This window comes from Bison bison, unplaced genomic scaffold, assembly GCF_000754665.1.
Source record: "Bison bison bison isolate TAMUID 2011002044 unplaced genomic scaffold, Bison_UMD1.0 scf7180017864375, whole genome shotgun sequence".
In the NCBI taxonomy this organism is placed as follows: domain Eukaryota; kingdom Metazoa; phylum Chordata; class Mammalia; order Artiodactyla; family Bovidae; genus Bison; species Bison bison.
Window position 1 is genome coordinate 5,569,762 of NW_011494947.1, and position 23,442 is coordinate 5,593,203.

At 43.6% G+C, this 23,442-nt stretch overlaps 1 protein-coding gene across 1 annotated transcript in view; it reads right to left on the bottom strand.

The window, feature by feature from the left end:
* The window catches only part of GARNL3 (GTPase activating Rap/RanGAP domain-like 3), a 160,938-nt gene that overhangs the window by 68,944 nt on the left and 68,552 nt on the right, over window positions 1-23,442 (bottom strand). Inside the window, exons 4-6 of the mRNA XM_010856923.1 lie at window positions 20,706-20,780; window positions 7,064-7,163; window positions 5,339-5,457 (exon numbers count right to left, since the gene is read on the bottom strand). Coding sequence (XP_010855225.1) covers window positions 5,339-5,457; window positions 7,064-7,163; window positions 20,706-20,780 — 294 coding nt within the window. The remainder of the gene's footprint in view (window positions 1-5,338; window positions 5,458-7,063; window positions 7,164-20,705; window positions 20,781-23,442) is intronic.

A 23,442-nucleotide genomic window follows, 5' to 3' on the forward strand; every position in this document is an offset into this window, starting at 1 on the left:
CAGGAAGCAACAGTTAGAACTGGACATGGAACAACAGACTGGTTCCAAATCGGGAAAGGAGTACGTCAAGGCTGTATATTGTCACTCTGCTTATTTAATGTATATGCACAGTACTTCATGAGAAATGCTGGGCTGGAAGAAGCACAAGCTGAAACCAAGATTGCCAGGAGAAATATCAATAACCTCAGATATGCAGATGACACCACCCTTATGGCAGAAAGTGAAGAAGAACTAAAGAGCCTCTTGATGAAAGTGAAAGAGGAGAGAGAAAAAGTTGGCTTAAAGCTCAACATTCAGAAAACTAAGATCATGGCATCTGGTCCCATCATTTCATGGGAAATAGATGGGGAAACAGTGGAAACAGTGTCAAGACTTTATTTTTTGGACTCCAAAATCACTGCAGATGGTGACTGCAGCCATGAAATTAAAAGACACTTACTCCTTGAAAGGGAAGTTATGACCAACCTAGACAGCATATTAAAAAGCAGAGACATTAGTTTGCCAACAAAGGTCTGTCTAGTCAAGGTTATGATTTTTCAGTAGTCATGTATGGATGTGAGAGTTGGACTGTGAAGAAAGCTGAGCGCCAAAGAATTGATGCTTTTGAACTGTGGTGTTGGAGAAGACTCTTGAGAGTCCCTTGGATTGCAAGGAGATCCAACCAGTCCATCCTAAAGGAGATGAGTCCTGGGTGTTCATTGGAAGGACGATATTGAAGCTGAAACTCCAACTTTGGCTACCTGATGCAAAGAGCTGACTCATTTGAAAAGACCCTGATACTGGGAAAGATTGAGGGCGGGAGGAGAAGGGGATGACAGAGGATGAGATGGTTGGATGGCATTGCCAACTCAATGGACATGAGTTTGAGTGAACTCTGGAAGTTGGTGATGGACAGGGAGACCTGGCGTGCTGTAGTCCATTGGGTCAGAAAGAGTCAGACATGACTGAGTGACTAAACTGCAGTGAACTGAACAGATTTATAATCTGCAAAGGATTTATACTACACGTTTATTTAGCAAAAGAGATTATGACGTGGTCCATATGTAAAATTCCCTTTTTAACTCTAAAAGAATCCGCCTGTCAGTGCAGGAGATGCAGGAGACACGGCTTCCATCCCTGGGTCAAGAAGATCCCCTGGGGGAGGAAATGGCAACCCACTCCAATATTCTTGCCTGGAGAATCCCATGGATAGAGGAGCCTGGTGGGCTATAGTCCACGGGGTTCACAGAGTCAGGCATGATTGAAGTGACCAAGTGTACAGCACCATGGAATAGGGAGGGAGGATTCAGCCCAGCCTGGATGCTGGTAACATCACCATAAGCTGCCAACACAGATAGAAAGCCCAGGGCTCATGGGATTGTGCCTCTGTACTTTTCTTCATGACAAAGAGGTAAAGCTCTTCTTCCCCATCACCTTTGTTTTGTGGCTTTCCGGGGTCACTCCAAGAAAAAACACCTTCCAGTCTATGTTTTCAGTGGAATTAACAAACGCACGGGAGAGTCAAGTACAAGTGCATATCCGGCTATACTAAGTGAGCACAGGAGGATACATGCATGCGTGTCAACATCAATCCATTTACCTAGCCTGGGTGTGTGTGTGTGTGTGTGTGTGTATGTGTGTGATGTCAAGAAGGACACTGCAGTGATTATCTCTGAGTACTTGAATTTTGATCCTCTCCTGTTTTACTTGCTGTATTGTCTGGATGGAATTTTTACAAGGGTGAATCATTTTTTTCCTTTGCATTTAGAAGGAAGACATTCAGAGATGCGTGAGACAGTTTCGAGCAGGGTTTAAACATTTAGCTGTGTTTCTGTTTAACTGGAGAATGTGAGCTCAAGGGAAGAGGGAGGGAGCGCTGAGTCACCTGCATCTTTGGATTCCCCACAGCCTCCAGCACTGGCTCTGGGCCAGCAGGGGCTCAGTAACTCACCCCCATGCTGACATCCTGCTTTGAAATGTTCAGCTCCTCACTGCTTTGCAGTGGGCAGCGAACACCTACCCAGCCCTGCAAGATTCAGGGCTGAGAGAAGAGTTCTGGATTTGGGCCCTGGCACTACTCAGAGGGGGTTGAATGCTCCTTCTGCCCATCCTAACTCCACAGTGGTCCCAGGTCTCAATCCCACCTCCCTGACTTCTCTCACCATCCAAGAGTTGTCCCAGAAGGCTCCTGTTCCTTCTGACTGCCCCCCGCCCCTCCCTCTACTCTCTACGTGGCCAGTTCCCTTGCATCTTCTGGGTCTCTTGAACATCAGCTCCTCAGGAGACGTCCCTGGACGAGCTTGCTTTGGCAGCCTCCCATATCATTCTCTGTCTTCATTTCCTTTAAGCGCTTACACAACTTATAAGGTAATCTAGACACTATCTTTGGAAATTAAAATAAGCAAAACTTTCCCTTGCATGTGCCCTACTCTTCCTCCGCAGAACCTGGCAACCGTCCAGAAAGTGAAGGGACAGTTACTTCCTGAGGGAAGAAGACCGGATTGAGAAACTCTCATTCCAGACAGAGGCAGCGGCAGTGTGGCACGACCCCTGGCTCCTGAAAGGGAGGTGGAAGGAAGGCAGAAGGAAGACAGGCAAGCTGAGGGGTTAGGCCCTGGGGCCCTGGGTGCCTGCCTCCTGAGGACAGACCTGGATGGGGGTGGGGTGGAGGGGCCGCAAGGACATCAAGGTAAGGCCTGGAGGCACCTGGACTAGCAAACTTCCCAGACATGGCCTTCCAGAGGATGTTCAGGTAGAACCTGTTTGAACACCCTGAGGGGTAGCTTCAGGCATGGCTGGTCAACAAGATTAGATATTGGAGATAAGGCTCCGGCCCCTCCCCTTCTGGCCCCAGGCCGAGAGGCTGGAGCACTTCCAGCAACTGGCAGAGACCTGGGATCAGGTCAGAGGCTTCCTGCATTTGGTGACTTCACTACAAGGAGCCAGTGGCCAGGACAAGGACTTCACAGACAGGCGTTCTCCAATGACCCCCTAAAAGCCAGGAGATTAGTTACATCTCAGAGGTTGCTCTTCTACAACAGAGACCAGAAAGAACCCAGAGGGTCCTGGGTGGACCTCCGGCCACTGTGAGGTCTCAGAAACCCTCTCTTATTGCACCCAAATACCACCTTCAAGAGGAACAGGGTTAGTGGACAGAAATCCGAAAGGCTGATTTTGTCCAGAAGAGATAGTCATCCAAGGAGAACGTTTAAGCCAGAAGAGACTGGAATACTGTAGTAGGCAAGCATAAAATAAGTCAGTGGAGGAGGGCAGAAAACAGCGTTTTTCTGCAGAAGATAAGAGGCTTTGGATGAAGGCACCCTCACTTCTTAGTAGGGAGCTAAGGAGAAAGATGATCATGCACGCTCTTGGGGAAAACTGGCACATGTCCCCCAGCACTATCTTATAAAACTGTCATTCAAACTTGGTTCAAGAGCAGCCATGCTGACGGCGAAACTAACCCCGATTGCACTGGCATCGGGGGAGTGGTAAGGCCAAAATTCTGCAGGAAATAATTCATGAGTAAGATCTAACTTTATTTTATATCAGATTTTTACCTTAAACCTGCTTAAAATTTTCTGAAACATAGATGTTTATATAAATAGCAGCAACAGAGTACGCTGGTTAAGCTGGACTTCGTTAGTCATTAATCATGTCATTAATCATCCCATTAATGTATTCAACAGATATTTTTTGAGCTCCTCCTATGTACCAGGCACTGGGCTTGCTGCTAGGGATACTGAGGACCAAGCAGTTAAGTCCCCTCCTTTCATGGAGATCACAGTCTAGGGAGAGTGACAGCACGGGTCAAAGAATGACATCTAGGATTAACTGGGCACAGTGATGACAGCTCAGCATGAGCCCTGGGTTCTGCCTGGTCTGCCACCTACTGGCATGTAGCCTTGGCCATGTTGGTTAAGCTCCCTAAACTGTAATAACACCTACGTATTCGGAGGACTTAGCTAGCATATGGCAAGTGCTCAGTAAGTGTTAGATTTCACTGTTATTACTATTACTATTTTTAATCATCACAAGAAGTTCCTAGCCACAGTTTACTCTGTAGTGGTTACTGGAAATCCTTTTTGGGCTTTTTGAAGTTGCTACTTTATTGCTCTCTATGTATGCATGTGTGCAAAAGTGTGTATATGTATATAAAAATTGCTGTTCTTTTAAGTTTCTGTTATGTCTTTTCTAAAAAGATCTACATAGCAATTTAGATATCCTATGTAGCTGAGACAAAAATCAGCATGTGATTATTTAAATACTGGATTTCAACAAAGGTACCCATCAAGTGGGAATACCAAATAAGAGAACTAACATTTTCTAAGTGCGGTTTGTTTTATTGTTTGTTAAATTATATGCTGTACTCACCAATCCAAGAATAAAATGTTTTAACCTTCAGGCATCTAACCAGTTTAAGATTTGATGGCTTGGGACACTGGGTAAATTTTCAAGATCTCACTTAATGTAGTCTTGTTAGTACTCATCATTCTGTCAGCTACATCCCAGAACTTTCCCTACTTTACAAAGAAGAAAGTGGAGGCTCAGAGGGCATGAGAAATCTTCTCAAATCCAACCCAGATGAACTTGTTATTGAGTTTTTTGTTTTTTTTTTTTTTAACCCTACTTTGCTTAACTCCAATGCTTTGCTCTTTCCAGGGTCCATATTATCTCTAAAAATTTCTCTGAGAAGCAAAGAAAAAAAGACCAAGAGAAGCAGAAAAGGTAGAAGATGAAAGACAGAGGTCAAATCTAAGAATTACTAGAAAAAAAAAATCAAAACAGGAAAGAAGCAACATTAATGAACATAAAAAAACTTTCCTGTGTTAAAGAAAGACCTGTGCCTTGAGTTGAAAGAGTCTGCTTTCAGCTCAGTGTCCAGAGCCCACCGTGGGCAGCAGGTATTTGTTAAATCTCAGGTTGCTTTTCTACCTCGTGATATTGATGAAAGGAGCTAAGCCTCTAAGAAATCCTAGGAGCACAGCTGATTCAGTGGTTGAGATTGGCTGGTGGAAACAGGGGTCCCCTAGGGACTGGGCCCGTGTAACAGTATTATACTCCACTAAATTTTATTTCTTTTAGTTGAAGGTGAGTCAGCTTATCACTTTCAGTACCAGTAACAGCAAAGGTTAACACAGTCCTGTATTCCCAGAGGGCAGAGACTGAGGGGGAGGTACATGTCTGCTTAGTGGCTTATGTAGGAAAAGCTGATATTCAACTCAGAGCATGAAGGTCTCTCCTGCGAACAGAATAATCCTCAATAGGCCCTCTCAAAAATCCTCGTAGGAAAAAAGCCAACAACGACACTGATTAAACTCTGGAGTGGTGCTGAAACTCCAGGTGCAGGTCAGACACTCACTGTTTTCCTCCAAAGGATCGCACGGTATTGAGGGACACGCTGATTGTTTTGGTCAGAGAGGGTCACGGACAGGAAGAAGGGGCTCTTCTCGGCATCGTTTCCAATGTAGTTCTGATGGACTGGAAAAGAGGAGGATTCAGAATGTGAAAACGCAGCTGGCTCCTCTGGGCACTGGGAGCAGTGGGCACTGCAGGTGGAAGCCAGCCCTTCCCACAGGATCAGAGAATGGTAATCTCCAGCCCAGCTCAGGACAGAACCTGGCGACTCTATCCTAATCATGCTTTCCAGGTATGGGCTCAGGAATGAACATGTGACCCGATTCTGGCCAGTGAGACAAGGGAAGAAGTGTGTCAAGGGGTTTCTGAGAAGTCTTCCTCACTGCTGAAGATGGCCTTCCCTTTTCCCTTGGAGATGGTGGTGTCTAGAAATGATGCCTGGAATTACTGCAACCATCTTGTAACTCTGGGGAGGGCCAGCACAGACAACATCACTGAGCCTCTGACTCCAGCAACCCCAGAGCCTGCCCTATCTCTGGCCTCTTGCTCTCTCCCTTGAAATTTAAGCCAGTTGGGGCAACTGAAGGCATCCAAACTGATGGCACCACTTTTCTCAGAAGTTCTCACTACTCCAGGCAAAGGCTTTCAAGTAATTGGGAAGATAGCAACTCTCCCTCCATTTCTTTCTTTATAAAGAGATATGTCTTGCCAAATATATGAACTTAGAATAATACAGTGTCTGATTTTTAAAAAGATATCATTTGGGTCCAATCAAATAGCTCAAGTATCACATCTTCTACAAATAAATCAATAAAAATAAATTAACGAGTTAGCCTGACAAGCAATTTCTTCAACTCATTTCTAATCCTGCCATAGTGATTACTCTTCCATTCTCACTACCATCTGTTGCTAACCATGCTCCTGTTTTCATCTTTCCATGTATCATCACGTGAGTCCTTCATGTCAAAATGTACACCACTATTCATGACAGAGTTCTTGGTATGTGCCAGGCACCAGGCTTACTGTGCCTCATTGATACTTCTGTTCAAACCTCCTAGGCATATACATATTAGTAACATCTTTGCTTTAAAGATAAGGAAATTAAGACTCAGAGAAGTGGGAGTAACTGGTATAGAGTCCTATATGGATAATACCAGACCCAGGAATCAGTCTGTAGTCCCAAGGGCAGGGATCATAACTACCTTTGCCAGAGCACAGTGTCTGGCACATGGCAGGTGACAAATAAACCCTGGTCACCAGAACCTATAGCATAATGCCTCTCTGTTCTGTATTGGCCCTGGAGCTCAGGGAATCGTTTCTCTCCTCATTACCTTGAATCAAGTGTTCAAGACCCACTGCAGACTGAGTACAGGCTTTGTTGAGTCTAAAGTTTTTTGTGCCCTGCAAATTTTTCTCATCTTGCAAATCACTTATTCAGACTACTTAATCCTCTGTAACTCCCCAGGGTCAAAAACAACTGGCAAAAAATTAAACTAAAAAATTAAAAATATAAGTAATAAATTTAAAACTGAGAAAATTTGCTAGGGCTGAGACTCGGAATTGAATCCTCAAATCTATAGAGGTTACAACTGACCTTGAAATGAAGTGCCCTAACCTCAGTATCCTCTAATCCAATAAGTTTCACATATACAGGGTACCAGAAATTACACTGGCACTAATTTTCATTCTGAATATCTTTTCTTCCCAACCACTGGAATGGCATAATTACCTTGTCCTAAAAAATACTTGAAATACCATCTGGTGTGGTATTCTGGGTTCTCTAAGTGCACGTCTGTCCTTCGCCAAGTACCTGGCAGAGCAGTTGCGTTCTGTAATGGAACAAAGTTATGCCATTAAGAGACTTAGAAAGTAAACAAGGTAGCAATGAACCAGATGCCAAAGAAGCAGAAAAGTCACTGTTAAAAGCTTACGAACAGGGCTGTAACCACATGTTCTTATTAGAAAAGACACCCAGTCTAAACCCACATCATATAAATTTTCTGGAGGTCCTTGGGGTGGAGGAAAAAACACCAGGTGAACCAGTGAGTTAAGCGACTTCTAACTTAAATATAACTTGAAAGTTTTTTTCCTTTCTGGTAGGAAGCTTCCAGGATATCTGGAAGCTGGTGCCCCCTAGAGGCAGGCCCTTCTGATTGTTATCCCTGTAACAGGCACATTGCACCTGGAAAATATCCTGGCATCTTATCTGTGTTCATATTTTTTGTAAAATTTTAAAAAGTTATCACAAGTAACTCAATTGATGTGGAAAATATGGATAAACATAATGAATAATCTGAATCATTTGTCCAAAAATAATCATTATGAATGACTTGATATGGTTCCTTCTAATTTTTTCCCAACATTTTCTTACCAAAATGGAATCATACTGAATGTACAGTTTGAAACTCTACTGACATCTCTGTTGCACCATGTGCCAGACTACTGGCAGATTCTTTTCTCATTCTGACATGCCTCTAGAGATTTACTAGACATTTGTGGTCAGTGGTGCTTTCTTTATCATGCTGAAGAAGTTCCCTTCAATTCCAAGTTTATAAAGAGGCTTTTCTGAGAAATGGATATTGAATTTTACTGAAAGCTTTTTTTGGGCAATGATTGAGCAAATAGGTTAAATGGGGAAAATCACAGTAATGTAATGAATTACCCTAATGGCTCTTCTGATACTGAATCATTCTTAGATTTCTGAAATATACCCTTCTAGGTATTCTTCTGATATACTTACTGCTGGATTTTAAAAAATGGCTATGTATCATATTTAGTAGATGAATCTATAGGTTTCTTTTCTGTATGTATTTCTGGCATGCCTTCAGGGTTACATTACTTTATAATGTAAGTCAGGATGCTTTCTGTCTTGCTCACTGCTCTGGAAATACTGATATTCACGGAAAGAGCTCTACATGCCAGGTCCTAGGCCACACACTTTACATACATCACCTCCATAGTGTCTCCACCAACTCATGAAACAGAGTTGATTTTAGCCCCCTACTTTCAGATGAGGAAACTGAGGCTTAGAGAGGCTAACTATGTTGCCTAAGATGGCAGAGATAATAAGCAGTGGAGCTGAAACAAATCAAATCCAATGTCAGAATTTTTTCTTTTTTTTAATCTTAACCATTACATCATCTTCTGCATGCTTTATTTAATGTTCTGCCTTTTTAATCTACCAAGGGGTAAAAAGTAGGCTAAAATTTCATATCTATCTATCTATCTATCTATCTATCTATCTATATCTTTATACCCAGGTGTGCCAGTTGGTAAAGAATACGCTTGCTAATGTAGGAGACACAAGAGATGTGGGTTTGATCTCTGGGTAGGAAATATCCCCTGGAGTAGGAAATGGCAACCTACTCCAGTATTCTTGCCTGGAAAATTCCATAGACAGGGGAGCTTGGTAGGCTATATTTCATGGGGTTGCAAAAAATCAGGCATGACTGAACACACACACACGCATCCACACCCATATATATAACTTTCTATTTGGCAATAATTTTAAACTTACATAAAAACTGCAAGAATAAGAAGAGTGCAAAAAGCATCTGTCTTCCCTTTACCAGATTTACCTACTGCTAACATTTTACCCAACTATCCACTTGTTCACTACTTTCCCTCTACACACACACACACACACACACTTTTTCTGAACCATTTAAGACTAAGTTGCATAAATAATATCCCTTTATTCTTAAATACCTCAATGTGTATTTCCCAAGAAGAAGAATATCTTTTTACATAACCCACGATACAGCTTTATCAACAATTGTAAATGTAACCTTGATATAATCCTTTAATCTGTTATCTGTATTCCAGTTTTGTCAATTGACTCAACAGTATTGCTTGAAGCATTTTCATTTGATTGTCATGTCTCTTTAGACTCCTTTAATCTGGAACTTTTCCACAGGTTTTCTTTGTCATTTGTGACACTGACATTTCTGAAGAATGTAGCACACACATACCTCTTATTTTTCTTTTTCTTTTTTTAAATAAAGCACTCCTCATTTGGGGTTTGTATGATGTTTCTCTATGATTAGATTCAAGTGATGTGTGCTTGGTTGGAATACAACATAAGCAAGGATTGTCCTTCTCAGCAGATCAGATTTCAAGATGTCCATCTGTTTCTCATTGGTGACAGTAATGTTGATCATCTGCCCAAAATGTTGCCTCTCAGTTTTGACCTTCTGATGTGATTCGAGAAGAGCATATAATTGGATTTTGTTCCTCATAGAATCTCTGGCTGATTCATTGTCAAAAGCTATTCGTTTTATAACCCTAAACCATAGGCAGTGCTCCTGGTCCACAGCTCTCTTCACTCTGCCACCATGTAGCACACAGCTATGACATCACCTGGAGTCCAGCAGTCAGCCTCAGGCATTATCTGACCAGACATCGGTGGGGTCCAGCCACGGCAACTGGCCTTACACCATCAGACCCACAGTGTATGGTGTGTGTCATGGTTCCAAGGCCCTGGATCCTAGAAAGCATCAGCAGAGACTGGAGAGGAAACTCTTCAGTCACCAGGACACTTAAGCCTCTGGAACCTCCAACACTTGCATGGCTCAGAGAGCTTCTTTAGCATCCCCAGTGATTTCTGATGGGCATTGAGAATCAATGCTCTATACCAAGGGTTCTAACAGAACCCAGAGGGAGCATGAACTTGGTTGGGGAAAAAAAAATCTTTCTTTTCCCCAGCTTTCAACTAAAATTCAGCATTTCATTCAATTATGAATGTATGCAAAAAAAAAAAAAGTAGAAGGAACAGCCTTCATAACCATGTCACCAAAAAAAAAAGAAAAATCACAGATACTTTCAGAACTCATCCCAGTGAGTGCAGATCTCTCAAAATACTGCTCAAAATTACAACAGTTATGATATCTGCTGCTGAATTTGTTATTTAATATATTCATTGAAAAGCATGTATATTACAGTATTATAAATTAGGTTTAAAAGTAATTTTTATAACTATTTCAATACAACTGTTTTATAATTCCATGTATCTTGTTTAAAGCATAAAAAAATATTATTCTGAGGAGGGGGTTCAAAGGCGTAGAAAATGTCCTCCGACTCTAGACCCTCTGCAGCCCTGAATCTGCAGACTTGCCTCCTAGTGCTCTGAGTGTTGGCACCAGCGGAGTGGTGTAATACAGGTGAGGCAAGAGGCAGCATGCACCTGGGAGTGAGAGATGGGACTCTGGCCGGTGTCACACCCCAAACCTCCATTGAGTACAAACTGTCAATTATGAGTTCTTTTTTTAATGATCAAAAAGATACCTATTTAACTTTCATCTTCACAGAATACTAAACTGGGGAAAAACAACACCCAAAAAGTTGTGAGTCTCGTAGAGCAAGACACTTCCTGTCCCTTGTTAAAAGCACATATGATGAGGTGTAAAGACAAGAGTAAAGACAAGAAAACATGCAGGAACTGACAAAAGAAATGGAGGCTAAGCAGAAAACAAAAAAATCCCTCTGCTCAGGAGCCCAGAAGAAAGACTTTGAAAACCAGTTCCAATTCCTGATAATAAGCAGCAGTAGACAGGAAAGTGCACAAGTCTTTAGTGTACAGTGAAATGATTTTCAATCGGGGAAGGCAATGGCACCCTACTCCAGTACTGGAAAATCCCATGGACGGAGGAGCCTGGTAGGCTGCAGTCCATGGGGTCGTGAAGAGTGGGACATGGCTGAGCGACTTCACTTCCACTTTTCACTTTCATGCATTGGAGAAGGAAATGGCAACCCACTCCAGTGTTCTTGCCTGGAGAATCCCAGGGATGGAGGAGCCTGGTGGGCTGTCGTCTATGGGGTCGCATAGCGTCGGACACGACTGAAGTGACTTAGCAGCAGCAGGATATATATATACACATATATATATATATCCTTGTGGGCTTCCAAGTTGGCATTAGTGGTAAAGAAACTGCATGCCAATGCAGGAGATGCAAGAGATGTGGATCTAATTTCTGGGTGGGGAAGATCTCCTGGAGGAGGTCATGGCAACCCACTCCAGTATTCTTGCCTGGAAAATCTCATGGACAGGGGAGTCTGGTGGGCTATAGTACATGGGGTCTCAAAGAGTTGGACAGGACAGAAGCAAGTGAGCACGCATGCACATACACCCTTTGTAACTACCTGATCAAGACAGAGAAGCTTTTCAGTACCCCAGAAGGCTCCTTCATGCATTTTCCCGGTCAATACTCAATCACACTCTGAAAGGTAAGCACTGTTGTGACTTTTATCACCATAGATTAGTTTTACTTACTCTTGAACTTCATGGAAACCAAATCATATCATCTGTATTCATTTGAGTCAGGTCCTTTGTTCTTAGACCTTACGTGTGTGACATCCACTTTATCAGTGAAGCAGTAGTTCAACCTTGCCTCACTGCTACACAGCAGTCCACGTATGAACTCCAAAATTCATGTATTCACTTTCCAGTTGATGGACATATGAATGGTTTCCAGTTTTTGGTAATTAAGAATAAAGCCATGATAGGGACTTCCCTGGTGGTCTAGTGGTTAGGACTCTGTGCTTCCAATGCAGGGGCCACAGGTTTGATCCCTGGTTAGGGAACTAAAGATCCTACATGCCACATGGTATGGCCAAATTAAAAAATAAATAAAACTCACACACAGAAAAGAATACAGCCACAGTGAACTCTCTTTTCTGTTGGGTGTACATCCTGGGACCCAGAGGATACAGACATTCAGTTTGAGTAGATATTATCAACAGTCTCTAAGAGGAAGGCACCAATTTACACAATTATCAATAAATAGAAGACTTCCAATTGCTCCACATTCTCTGGTCAACTCTGAGCAATTCAGTGCTTTAAATTTTAGTGGTTCTAGAGAAGGTGTGCATGTGTGCCTGCTACGTCGCTTCAGTCATGTCCAACTCTTTGCGGCTCTATGAACTGTAGCCTGCCAGGCTCCTCTGTCCATGGATTCCCCAGGCAAGAATACTGGAGTGGGTTGCCATGCTTTCCTCCAGGGGATGTTCCAACCCAGGGATCAAACCCACGTCTCTTATGTCTCCTGCACTGGCAGGCAAATTCTTTGCCACTACCACCCTGGAATGGGTGTAGTAGTACCCAATTGTTGTTTTAGTTTTACAATAAATTTTAACTATTTTAAGTATGACCTAAATTTTAAAGAAGATTCCAAAGATATAGAAACTTCCTACAGCACTTCAAGGTGATGATGAAACATTATTTACTTGATATCAATCAAAAAGAAAGTTAGGAGGAAATATTCCGATGAATACATTTATCAGACAACCAAACTTTAACATTGCAAATACCCATACTAATTGTATCCCTTTTTAGATAATCATTTGCTAGAAGGTATTGTGGAGAAATTAACTCAAATTCTTCTATACTGCAGACTTGCCTGAACACGTCCACAGGGTTGAATGAGTCTTGAGACTGAATCATTTCTGCATTAGATTCCAAAGCCCACAAAAGCTCCTTGTTGAGTTCCTTGTTTTGTTTTGCTTAACCACATATACTTGTGGGATGTGAAGGAAGATGACTGCATATGGCCAAGATACTGTGAGGAGAACTTAATAAAAATCCATGTGTAATACACCCATTTTATCTGAATGCTCTCTAATATTTGACTTTAAGCAGGGAGTCCACATAACACAAGCACTCCGACTACAAATGAGAGCCACAGTTTCATGTGATGCCTGTCATTTTTCAGAGTTCTTTCTAGAGTGAGTTTAATTAATGAGCAAATGTTTTAAAACTGACTTGCCCTCACTTTCTAGGCTAAATTGCAAAAGAACACTGGCAATAAAAAGATGGATCTTTAAAATAATAAACTAAAAAATGTCAACTTGCAAATATAAATATAAGCTGGTTGAAGAAAGTGAAATCACATGAAATTAAAATCCTTTCTTTCTCCCAACCCCCATGTCCTAATCTACTTTCTTTGCCTATAATAACCATGTCATCGGATTGGTTTGGATAGTCTCAGGTCCTTTTATGCATTTACAAAAATGTGTTTATACGTATGCACACACATTCACATACATACATATGAACACAGACACACATAACCCACTTTCATAAGTGGGGCAGGATTATAGATACTACACTGAAACTTCTTTCACTAAGAAAAAATCTTAGATTCTTGTCAGTACCTACAGATCTACCTTGTTCTTTTTAACGATTACATAGCTTTTTAAAAAAATTAAACACTTCAGTTGAGTATAGATGCAAAACCTATGTAAACATAAAAGGGCCTAAAGTAGAAAGTTAAGGTCCTCTAACTTCTTCCCTGACCTCCCATTTCCACTCCAGAAGCAATTACTATTAAATTCTAAGGTGTCCCTTTAGAAATTTTCTTGCATATTGGCAAGCATGCTTACCTTTTTTGTTTGTTTTTAAGGAAATGGGATATCAAACAAACCATTCTGGAGTTTGCCTTTAAGTCTAGTGCTGTATGGTGAACGTTTTCCTACGGTATTACATTTACCGCTACTTCATTCTAACAGCTACTAAGCATTCCATTGTATAAATGTATCATGATTTTCAAAATCATTCCTCTACTGATGGAAACTGAGGTTGTTTCCTGGTTATTTTTTTCCTATTTTAAAACAAAGCTTCAATGCACATCCTAGCAGTAGAACTGCTGACCAAATGGCATATGAATTTTTTCTTTTTCTTTTTTTTCTTTTATATTTTGGCCATGCTATGTGGCATGTAGGATCCCAATTCCCCAACCAGGGATCCAATTCACACCCACTGCATTGACAGTGCAGAGTTTTAATCACTGGACCACCAGGGAAGTTTCAGTATATGTATCTTTAATAATTACTAATTGCCTTCCCAAAGGATTGTACTCATTTACATGTCCCCCAACAGTGTGTAATCCCATGGACAGAGGAGCCTGGTAAGCTACAGTCCACTGGGTCCCAAAAGAGTCTGACATGACTTAGTGACAAACAACAGCAGTGTGTAAGAGAACCATTCCCGTGCTAAGGAAGATAACTGTAAAAAGCTGAAAGACTGTCCCCCTGATTCATCATATACTAATTGCTACACACAAGTGAGCTGTAAGGGAGGTCTCCAGTGATCTACCCGAGGGTCAAATTCATTTTAATTAATAACCTGAATGAGTATGCAGATGGCAGGATAAGCACATCTGAAGGTAATACAAGATTCTCAGGGGGGTAAGCCTATTGGCTAACAGATGACAGATCAAGATGTCAAAAAAAATTTGATAATTAGCAATTATGGGACACATGAATAAGATTAAATTCAGCCTGGACAACTGTAAAATCCTACACTTAGGTACAAACACAAATTACACAAGTACATGGTGGAGAAGGCCAGGTGCTATAAAGTAGCAATTCTCTCTCTCTTTTTTTTATCCAGTAGGAGATGGAGGCTCAGCAACCTTGAATCCTTATCTGGTAAGTGGCGGAGCTGAGGTCTGAACCCAGGTTTGTTTGACTCCAATACATCTCCACTGCAGCATGAAGTTGCCTCACAGTGAAATAACAGCACACATGGAAAAGACTGGGGTGGGGTAGGGGTGGGGTTAGTATACTGTAGGTGCCTAATGAGTCCTCAGGCTTCGTGAAAAGAGGAGCGTGTGCATAGCAAGGAAGAGAAGGAGTCAGCCTCTGTGGCAGTGTGGGGCGAGCCCGGAGCTAGCTGCTCATTCCTGAGCACTTCCCCCTAAAAGATCCATTAACATGCTCCTCACATGTGTCAAGGAGCAGTGGCAAGGGTGATGATAAGTGGAACGGAGTCCACGTCTTAGGAGAAAAACAGCAGATGTCCTGGAATGCTGGAAAGCCTGTCATGTGGAAGAAGGCTCAGCCTTACACTACAGGCTCCAGAAACCATAAATAGAAACTCTGAGTGGAAAATAAAGACGGATGGATGCTGTTCAATAGAAAGAACTTTCTAGCAAAGAGAGATGCCGAAAAACGTAATGAACTTTAGAGTTGTGGTACGATGGGAAATATATATTTGGTCTTTGGTTCCTGGCACAGAGCTCCTAAAGCCCTTGGAACTTCCTGAGTAATAAAGGTGACATGGGCATCTTTTGTCCAAATGAGGCAACTCTTGGTGGGCACCCAGCTAGCTTCAGGATGGGGCTGGCAGCTCGAAAGACTAAGCTTGATTAGAAGCTTGGAACTTTCAGCCCTACGCTGCAAACTTTGGGGAGGGGAGAGGGGCTGGAGATCGAGTTAATCAACAATGGCCAATGATGTAATCAACTACACCTAAGTGAGTTTCTGGGTTGGTGTGACATCAAGGTGCTGGGATGATGGTGGACTCAAAGAGGGACAGGAGCTCTATGCCCCACCCTCGATCCCCTGCCCTCTGAATCTCTCTCGTTTGGCTGTTCCCGAGTTGTGTCCTTTCTAATGAATGAGTATGGTAAGTAAAGTGCTTTCCTGAATTCTGAGAGTCACTTCAGTGAATTACTGAACATGAGGAGGGGGGTTATGGGAACCTCTGACTTAGTAGTCAAGTCAAACGGATGTGTGGGGACCCAATACTTGACACCGGTGTCTAAAGTGAGGGCAGCTGGTGGAACTGAGCCTGAAGCCCATGAAGTCTGATGCTAGCTCTGGGTTGTCAGGGTTAGAATTGAACTGAACTGTAGGAGACTCGACTCAGTTGGTGTCGGAACTGATTGGTATCCAGAGAGAACAAAAACCTATCAAGGAGAGATCAAGTTTCCATTCCTGGAGATAGTATATATTCAGGCAGGGACAGATGAGCTGACTGTTCGCAAAGCTGTCACAGGGATTCATGCCTTGGGTGGGGGATGGGCTTAGCTGAACTCTGGAGCAGGAAGGTATGGTCCACGGACTGTGCTGATGTGCCAAGAGTCTGTGATGGAGTCGACAGCAGTGGACAGCAAGTCTTAGGGGATGTAGCCAAATAAACAAATACATATTTTTAAAAAAGAACCATTTTTTAAAAAAGAGTGAACCAGAAAGGACCACCTCTTTCCCAAAGACTTCAAGGAAGGATGCCACTGTGCTGAGTGGAGTGTCTCTGAGGTGCTGAGACCACAAGCCAGCCTTCATGTAAACCTGCAGCTCCATTCTGTATTACTTGGGTGGCTTAAAAGTCTCGAGCTGGGAATTTAGTTTCAAGGTGTCTGGCAAAAGCAAAAGCAAACCCTTCCTCTGATTCTGAGAGTGATTCTAATATGTGGTTTTTCCCCACATGGCCTGGGTTGTTTGTGAAAGTGAAAGTTGCTCAGTCGTGTCCTACTCTTTGTGAACCCATGGGCTATACATAAGTCCATGGAATTCTCCAGGCCAGAATACTGGAGTGGGTAGCCTTTCCCTTCTCCAGGGGATCTTCTCAACCCAGGAATCGAACCCAGGTCTCCCACATTGCAGGCAGATTCTTTACCAGTTGTAATTCAACTCAATTCTGACACTGTCTGCCTAGAGATAGGGTCGGATCCCGAAGGTTAAGGGATCAGTCCCACAAGACTGCTTCTTCTCTGCAACTTCACATGCAAATTGCAGATCCCGGTTGTCACCTGTGCTTCTGATTAACTGGCTGTAGGTTGAAGGTTCTGACCAATCTCCCCTTGGGTTTGATTAATTTGTTAGAGCACAGACCTCAGAGAAACACTGTACTACCTAGATTGCTGGTTTATTATAAAAGAACATAACTCAGGAGCCGCCAGATAGAAGAGACACACAGGACAAGGTATGTGGATGTGGGCAGGTGTGGAGCGCCCATGCTCTCCAAGTGTGCACCTCTTCTGAAATCTCCATTGTTCATGCATCCGCAAGCTCTCCAAACCCTGTCCTTTTGGAGTTTTATGGAGGCTGCGTCACATAGGCACAATTGATTAAAGTATTAGTCATGGGCGATTCAGCTCAATCTCCAGCCCCTCTGCCCTCCCAGAAGGTTAGGGTTGAACTGAAAGTTCTAACCCTCTAATCACGTGGCTGGCTCTAGTGACCAGCCCCCATCCTTAGGAAACTTAGGGGCTTTCCTAAAGACATCACGATCACCCTCACTAGAAAATCCCAAGGGTTTCAGGAGCTCTGTGCCAGGAAGAAGCTCAAGGACCAAATGATATATTTCTTATTATTAAATTGCAGTATCACACGCTCTACCAAGGGGCAACTCATCCTACACCTTCCATTATTCCTAAAAAGTCATCTTCAAGAACAACAAACAGCACACAATGAGGCTGCTGCTGCTGCTGCTGCTGCGTCGCTTCAGTCGTGTCTGACTCTGTGCGACCCCATAGACGGCAGCCCACCAGGCTCCCGTCCCTGGGATTCTCCAGCAGCCAAGCACAAAGAGAAATAGTACACCATGAGCGTGTGCCAGGAGAAAAGTCTAACAGACAGAAGGTCACCAAAAACCTCACATATGGGAATTATCAGCCATAGATAATAAAACCATTATACTATGTTTAAAGAAATAAAAAACAAATTTGACATTAACTGAAGGGAAGAGCAAACTATAAAAAGTGACCCAAAAAACCTTAGAATAGGCAATGGTTTCTTAGATACAACACGAAAAGCACAAGCAACAATACAAAAAATAGATGAACTAGATGTTATCAAATTAAGACACTCTTATGTTTCAAAGGATACAATCAAGAGAGTGAAAAGACAACCTAGAGAATGAGAGGAAATTTTGGCAAATCATATCTGATAAAGCCCTAGTATCCATACTGTATCGAGAACTCTTAAATTGTAATAATAAGAGGAAAATAACTCAATAATGAAATTGCTTTGTAATTTTTGTTCACCAGCTTGAAAAACTTCAGACAGCTGTACTGAGCCTTTTAAAGCACTAACTGCTTTAACAAACTCAGAGCCTGCAGGTTTGTTTCCCTCTGAGTCTCAGGTTCCTCCATGATCTTTTATCAGGCAGGGTGCTAGCACTGTCCAGCGCTTTTAACTGAAGACCAGCTTGAGACTTTTTAAACCACCCAGGTGATACAGGATGGAGCTGCAAATCACAGGAGGGCTGGCCTGTGGCCATATAAAACCAGCCAAGGGGCTCCAACAGAGCACTCACACTCATGGCTTTGGTGGAAACAAAACGTAAGACAATAGCTGAGCCTTGGTATCGTATTTCCCACAGAAGCAATCCGAGACGGGACTGTGTTTTAAACACAACAGACGACAAGGATTTATTAAATCAGTAACTCCACCAAATGGTTTCAAGGATGTTAAGTGAACCACCCAAGGCTGTACTACTGGTGAATTGTGGGGCAGGATTTGAACCCAAGCAGCCTGACTCTAGAACTACTGCTGCCCATGATCCACCATAGGTGAGTTGCAGTCCCTGACCTTGTCCTCTGGTGTGAGGCATGGCCAAGAGACAGGGCCAGGTGAGGAGTGTTTGATAACCAAAGTATGTGGTGATCTTAGGACCACATGAAGGCTCCATTTAGGTCTTTCTGGGGAGGTATGGATTTCCTCTAGACACTGGTCTTGCTGCTGCTGCTGCTGCTAAGTCACTTCAGTCGTGTCTGACTCTGTGCAACCCCATAGATGGCAGCCCACCAGGCTCCCCAGTCCCTGGGATTCTCCAGGCAAGAACACTGGAGTGGGTTGCCATTTCCTCTCTTGGGGCCAAAGATGTGTTTATGTCTGATGGGACAAGCCAATGCAGTTTGTTCATTTCAGGCTGGGCTGAAGTTCTGTAAAATGTTGGAAGCAGAAAGATGTGCTGTGGTATAGTAACCTCTGGGTTTTCTGGGACTTAAGTTCTCCAAGTAGATACTCGGTGTGGTGGCCAGTAGATTTCTGAGCACTGGATAAAGAGCACTTGAGGCTTCTTCTCCCGACTTAGCTCCTGGGACACCCTTGGTGGCTTGACTCTGTGAGGATAGGACTGTCTTGTCTCACGAGCAGGACCACCAGGCGACGGCTGTTTCCAAGTTTCAGAAGCAAATTTCCCTGGGAGTTCTTTCTTCTATGCAGGTCAGCTGACATCATTCTGGACAAGAAGTATGTGGGCAGCTACTCAAGGGTTTAGCCCAAGTGGGGACTACCCCTTCTGCCTCCCAGCAAAGGCAAGTTACCACGTCTGGGTGAAGGGCTTTGCTAAGATAAGGCAAAGGTGAAGATGAGCAACAACTTACTGAATGCTGTGACTTTCAAGTTAAATTCATAGCCCATCACCAAGAACATGATTAAGGAGGCAGTCAGGAGGGCAAGGCTGGCCACCCAGCACTATCTGTGGGATCGACAACAACCATGATTACTATTACAGCTCTCACTCACCGAACTCTCACTGTATACCGGGCAGAGTGCTAATGGCTTTACAAGCTCAGCTCGCTGAATCCTCTCAACAATCCCAAGACTGTTTCCTTCTCCCAGATGAAGAATATGGGCTCAGAAAGGGTCACACAACTAGGAGACGGGGGAGCTGGCATGTGAACCCAGGCCTGCCTGATGCCAAAGCTGGGGCTGCTGAAGCACTGCAGTGGGCTACCTCTCAGAGAGGCAGCAAAGAAGAAAAAGCTGGGGGGCTTAGCACTCTGCAGTTCTGGGGGTAGGCATTTAGGGATGGAGCAGACAGTGGAAGATTTATTTATTTATGGCTGTGCTGGGTCTCTGTTGCTGAACGTGGGCTTTCTCTAGCTGCGGCAAGCAGGGGCCACTCTTCATGGCTCTGCACAGGCCTCTCATTGAAGTGGCTTCTCTTGTTGCAGAGCATGGGTGGTCTCAAGTAGTTGTGGCACATGGACTTAGTTGCTCCTAGGCATGTGGGATCTTCCCAGGCCAGGGATGGAACCCGGGTCTCCAGCATTGGCAGGTGGATTCTTTACTGGACCACCAGGGGAGTTTGGCAATGGAAGTTTTAACAGAGAAAGGCCAGTGAGGCAAGGCCCTGTGGCCTATGGCACGGATGACCAGCAGAGCCTAGGAAGAAGGCTAGGGCCTCAGGCAGTGGCAGACAGGGACGGTCTCCTTTCCTGCTGTCCTCTGAATAAAGATAACGTTTTGTAATCACAGTCATTCTGCCTCTCTCTCCTGGACCTCGGCATTGCTCACATGGCAGTGCCAAGCTGACCAGTCCAGGAAAGGGGAAGAGCTAAGGTTCCAGGGACCGTTCACAAAGGATTATGTGAATTTGTCTTTGGCCCCATTCTGGCAGACCATCTTCCTGTGTCTCCCTGGCTTTATTACAGATCTATCAAAGGGTACCTTCACCCTATTAATAGCACCTTCCATATAAAGAACAATGGTACTTTCCCTTCCAGCAAAGCTCTGAAGAGCCCTACTGACCCTTCCCGGGCTCCCCTCAGGCAGGTCTTCTGTGGAAATGAGGATCACAGGCTGCTCATAGCTGTATCTCAGGTGCCATGATCAGGTGCTCAGTGATGTACAGGCCTCCTTACCTCATCTGAAGAGCCATTTTCCACTCGAAACCTTCCGGCCCTTTGGATGGCTCCATCGGCATCACTGGAAATAAGCTGGGGAACAAAAGAGGACTCAGTTAGGAAGCTGTTTGCAACGCCCCTTCCATCTGTCTGTATCTGCCTAGAAGTAAGTCAGATCCAGCAAGAGCTGGAGGGACCAACCTGGAAACTGACCGTCTCTCGGAAGCTGTCAATCACGTTCTCACACAGGTGGCCCCATAGTCTTTAGGAAGCTGAAGAGTGAGGAACACCTAGCCCACGAGAGTGGACAGTAAGAGCATCAAATCTAAATTTGAACATATTCCAACATGGAAAAGCACTGAAAGGACGCTCCCTGAAAATCAACCTTAATAAGCGTCATAGGCGGACAAGTGCAGCTCACAGATGGCAAAAGGGAAAGCCAAGTCTCAAGTTCATCTGCCTTCACAGGAAAGCCTAAAAAACAATTAATGGCTGGCAGAAACTCAAGGCTCTACTAACATCACAGACAGCTCTTGTGCTTCATTCAGTTTCAGTTTCCAAAAGGCCAATTAGCCCTTTCCAAGGCAGGCAGACTGTATTTTAGCTCCAGCAATGTGATTCTTGCAAATAGTCTTCATTCAAGGAGCTCGAAGCCAGAAAGAGACATGCTTGTGTTCAGTCGCTTCAGTCCTGTCCGACTCTTTGCGACCCCATGGACAGTATCCCACCAGACTCCTTAGTCCACGGGGATTTTCTCCAGGCAAGAATACTGGAGTGGGTTGCCATGTCCTGCACCAGGGGATTTTCCCTGGCTAGAACCAAGGCTAGAACCTGCGTCTCCTGTGTCTCTTGCATTGCAGGCAGATTCTTTTCCACTGAGTCATCAGGGAAGCCCAGGAGTTAAGAGGAAATCAGGCCTCGGGCATCATTCCTCAAATCACTGACTCAAGATTTAACTTACTTTCTCCTAAATTGTCTGAATTTCTCAGTAGCAACTTGAGAGAATGACATGTCTTTTTTTCAACTTTTAAAATCTGCCCACAAATTTGCAGCAAAGATCTGCCAACGATTTCCATATCCCAGACCCATTAGAACATGCTTGCCCAGAGGGGCACTTCTCACCACTCTAATGCAAGACTCACTCAGTGAAAAGATACAAGGTTTCTTAAGAATGATTATCTCATGTTCTAACTTGTGTTTAAGAGACATGAAGGTGTGAAAATATGTGGAAATTTTTCACTTACCTTCAAGGAAACCTGTTTGTTTGAAAATAACTGATATACTTTTCCCATGATAAATACAAAAATAATAGAATATAATATTTACTGAGAGCTACTATGTACCATATATTCCTCTGGCCTTAATATTTGAGTCTCATAAAATAATACAAAGTAGATTCTGTCATTATTCTCATTTATGAGTGAGGAAGCTGAGGCAGAGGAAGGTTAAAATAACTAGGCAAGATTACATTTAGTCTGTGGTAGGCAGGCAGTGTGAACACAGGCAGTCAGATTCCAGAAGCCTGTTCTCCCCTGACCTCTACCCTACTTAACCATCCTCCATGGAATGTCCATAATAAGGTACAGTTTTTATACTTAACCTATATCCTGCAAAATAACTTTAAAAAAAAACATGAAGAAGATTTATGTATATGTTTAGCTTTGATGTTATCTGATCATTACACTGTTGATAAACTGAAAATGGGCAATAGAGGCTTTGTAGTAAAGAATTTAATTTACCCAGAGAGAAGTCTGGGGGTTTCCCTGGTGGTCTAGTGGTTAAGAATCCACCTTCCAATACAGGAGACTCGAGTCTGATCCCTGCTTAGGGAACTAAGATCCCACGTGCCTCGGGGCAACTAAGCCCAGGTGCTGCAAACTACAGATCTGCACACCCAGGAATCCAAGGGCCAAAACTAGACAGAGAAGCCCGTGTGCCACAATGAAAGATTTCGCATGCTGCAATGAAGATCCCATGTGCTGCAGCTAAGACTCAACATAGCCAGATAAATAAATACTTTTTTTTTATTTTAAAGAGAGCAATACCTTTGTTCTGACCTTTATTCTCGGCTCCTGGGAGGTGATCTCTAAGCCCTGGGAATGTCCTACATGAGTGTCTGTTTCTCTGGTGACTACTGAGCCACACGAGAGAGTATGGTGGGGGCGTTGGGTCTCTCGGTATCAGATCTACCTCTGGATACCAAGACTGAGATGTGCTTCCCTGGTTGTCACTACTCCACGTGCAGATCACACACGGTTGCCAGGAGGTGTTGATGCTGACCATGACACCATGGGAGAGGACAGCTGGAAGACCTGCATTTGGACTCTCCAGGCTCTGTCCCATGTGTTTGTTTCCTTGGCTGATTTTAATCTTTTGCTGTAATAAACAGTAAGTGAGCTTAACAGCTTTCTGCACACTCTGAGGTCACATCTGGATTTGGCAAGAGAAAGTGAAAGTCGCTCAGCCATGTCCGACTCTTTGTGACCCCATGGACTATACAATCCATGGAATTCTCCAGGCCAGAATACTGGAGTGGGTAGCCTTTCCCTTCTCCAGGGAATCTTCTCGAACCCAGGTCTCCTGCATTGTGGGCAGATTTTTTACCAGCTGAGCCACAAGGGAAGCCTTGGCAAGAGGAGAGAGCCGCAATCAATTACTAACGTCTGCCACTGGTATATAAAGAGAGAGGGTGATGCACACATCCTTGCATTAGAGGTTGGTAGACATACTCCTCACTCTAGCAGCGAGTCTCATC